The sequence below is a fragment of the Lucilia sericata genome, unplaced genomic scaffold (assembly GCF_015586225.1).
Source record: "Lucilia sericata isolate MDLA Ls3-8-SP2 unplaced genomic scaffold, ASM1558622v1 Contig000887F_arrow, whole genome shotgun sequence".
Taxonomy (NCBI): domain Eukaryota; kingdom Metazoa; phylum Arthropoda; class Insecta; order Diptera; family Calliphoridae; genus Lucilia; species Lucilia sericata.
Window position 1 is genome coordinate 131,776 of NW_023994876.1, and position 2,506 is coordinate 134,281.

At 34.8% G+C, this 2,506-nt stretch overlaps 1 protein-coding gene across 1 annotated transcript; it reads right to left on the bottom strand.

Moving 5' to 3' along the window:
* Positions 1-616: 616 nt before the first annotated feature.
* Positions 617-2,062, bottom strand: LOC119608849 (larval cuticle protein LCP-30). Its single transcript, XM_037963399.1, has 3 exons — positions 1,921-2,062; positions 1,310-1,851; positions 617-1,159 (listed from the first exon to the last, which is right to left on the bottom strand). Exons 1-3 carry the CDS (start codon positions 1,942-1,944, stop codon positions 913-915), a joined length of 813 nt encoding a protein of 270 aa, XP_037819327.1. The 5' UTR covers positions 1,945-2,062; the 3' UTR covers positions 617-912.
* Positions 2,063-2,506: the final 444 nt, after the last annotated feature.

The window sequence follows — 2,506 nt, forward strand, 5'->3', positions numbered from 1 at the left end:
GATTTCAAATTTTGAAGAGATTTAGCTATGTCTGTCTGCCTGTCTGTGTAATCATCCAAATTCACCGAAAATATTTATAATTGTCCTAAGCAGTTTGGTATTGAAAATCAGCAAAATCGGTTCACGACGTAAAAATAAGAGCAAAAATTTCAGACTACCTCGAAAAAATTAAGTTTTTTTTCCTAATTCTTATGTAGTTTTTTAGTTTTTCTACGAAATTTGTCACATATTATCTTTTTCTGCAGAGATTAAGTATGTTCAAAATCATAGCTACCTAGCAGACCCATTCCGTGATCAGCTAGGGCGGGACAAAGACAGAGGAAGTGAGTTATACTCTCCTCTTCCTCTTCATCTTGGCAGCTCCTGCAGAAGTCATTACTGGGTAAATTAAGTCTTCTTGCATGGAGTCCGAAAGGCAAGTTACCACTGCAGTTAAGTTCCGTAGATTAACCCCCGGAATATAGTAAAGGGCTTGGGATCTCTGTGGGTTGTGAGATGAACACATGATCCTTGTCTGTCTACAGATGTCTTCAGTCGACCATGTGCATTGCGCAAGCTCATATAGTTTTTCACGTATCGAGCGTTTGCAGGTTGAAAGCGATCAGAAAATTCTTGATTTTTATTTTTTTTTATATTTTCGTATACACTTTATTAAAAAATACAAATAATTGAAGAAAACGAAAAGAATTTTAATTTAAAAGAAACACAATTTGTCCAATTCACAATCAATGTCGTATTGTTGTATCTTTGTAAGTCATAAAACATTTTCAAATATTTTTTTTTTCAAACAGAAACAAAACAATATTAACAAAAATTACGACATACTACAATACAATCGTACAACACCGATGGTGAATTGGATAAATATTAAATACTTCACTTTCTTAAAATATTAAACAAATAAATAAAAATTTATTTTCGTTTATTATTGGCATTTGCCTCCAAATAGGCCAATAGTTTAGCCACATAAGGTGGTGCTGTTGGAATATGTTCACCTTGAGGTACAAAACCATTGTCATCGGCCACATAATCTACACGATATAGAAGACCATCATCACCGGTGTATTCATAGAAACCTTTCGAGCGGAGACCATCATCTGTTTGTAGTTTTTCTACTTTACCAGCTTCTTCTGCTAAAATTCCATTTTCAGTTTCGTAGCTAAAAGTTAAGGAAATGAAATGTGTAACAAAATCAAAGCATACCTTAAGGAGTGTTATTTAAATAACTTAACAGTTTTTATAGTACTTAACATAAACGTTTTAAGTTAATTTTGTTTAACATTTTGCCGTTACTTTTATTTAAACTTACAGATAATGATAACCATCCTGCTCCACTTTATCTTCCAAGCGTATTATGGCCCAACCATTACCACCTTCACCAGTGCCTTTGCCCTTGGCTGAGGGTTTAGCTAAAGCAGCTGCATTTAGAGCATTGCCTAAACTTGATTTTCCTGCATTAGAGCCACCTGATCCTGATTTAGCTCCATTCGAATTGCCAGCACCTAAGTTTCCTGCTCCCTGACCTTGAAGAGAATTAGCATTATTTCCAGCACCTCCTCCTGCCCCACCACCTGGGCCACCACGATTTTTATCAGGTTGATATTTAGAGCTATCGCCACTATATTGTCCTCCATCACGGGCATCATGTACATATTTAACATCTACGTGCACGTATTTGCCATCATTACCACCACGATAACGGCCGTCATTACTGGGTCGATATTTGCCATCGCCGGCTGGACGATAACGACCTTCATTAACATTTCTCGGTTTTGTAGGTGGTGGTTTGTAGCGACCATCATTTTGTGCATTTGCCAATAATACTACTCCCAGGAGTAAAATGGTAAAAATCTATAAAATTTAAATTTATTTCTTAAAACTCCATCGTATCCATTGAACAATTATTTTCGTAATACGCACCGTTATGTGCAATGATTGTAACATTGCGTTAGGAAAGCGAATCGTTGCTAATTAAAAGCCTGCAGAAGAATATAAAAAATGAAACATTTGTAATGATGTTGTTGCTATTTATACAACGGCCCACTTAGATGAATGCAAACACCTGAAATTGATGATCAGTTTCTAATTACTGTAGATAGTTATATCTATAATTAACCACCCGCTCATATGTCGGGTTTTTCATGACATCTCCATAAACCCTGCAATTCGTTGTGGCTGTCCCAAAATATTGTTTTTGAGTATAATTTGGATTAAATCTAGTTAAGGATTTAAATATGTAATGTCCTAGCAGAATGCTCTCAGATTAAAAATGGATACTTGAGCAAACAAATTTCAAGTGTCTATTCTTTAGATTACTTAGGGACGCTAAAGTGAAATCTTTTCACATGATCCAAAAACATAAAAATTCGAGTGACTCTTTATTTAACTACTGGGTTGGTTAGTGGTAGTTGTGGGATTTTTTATTTGTTTTCTGATTCCACATTGTAATTATTAATTTATTTAATAACTTCTATCAAAGTGATTACTTTAGACAATTCATAAGTTT

Coding starts and splice junctions, on each gene's coding strand:
- LOC119608849 (XM_037963399.1), bottom strand. CDS start 1,944: ATGTTACAATCATTGCACATAACG. Junction 1,852..1,920: donor TACAATCATTGCACATAACG/GTGCGTATTACG, acceptor TAAATTTTATAG/ATTTTTACCATTTTACTCCT. Junction 1,160..1,309: donor CAGGATGGTTATCATTATCT/GTAAGTTTAAAT, acceptor CTTAACTTTTAG/CTACGAAACTGAAAATGGAA.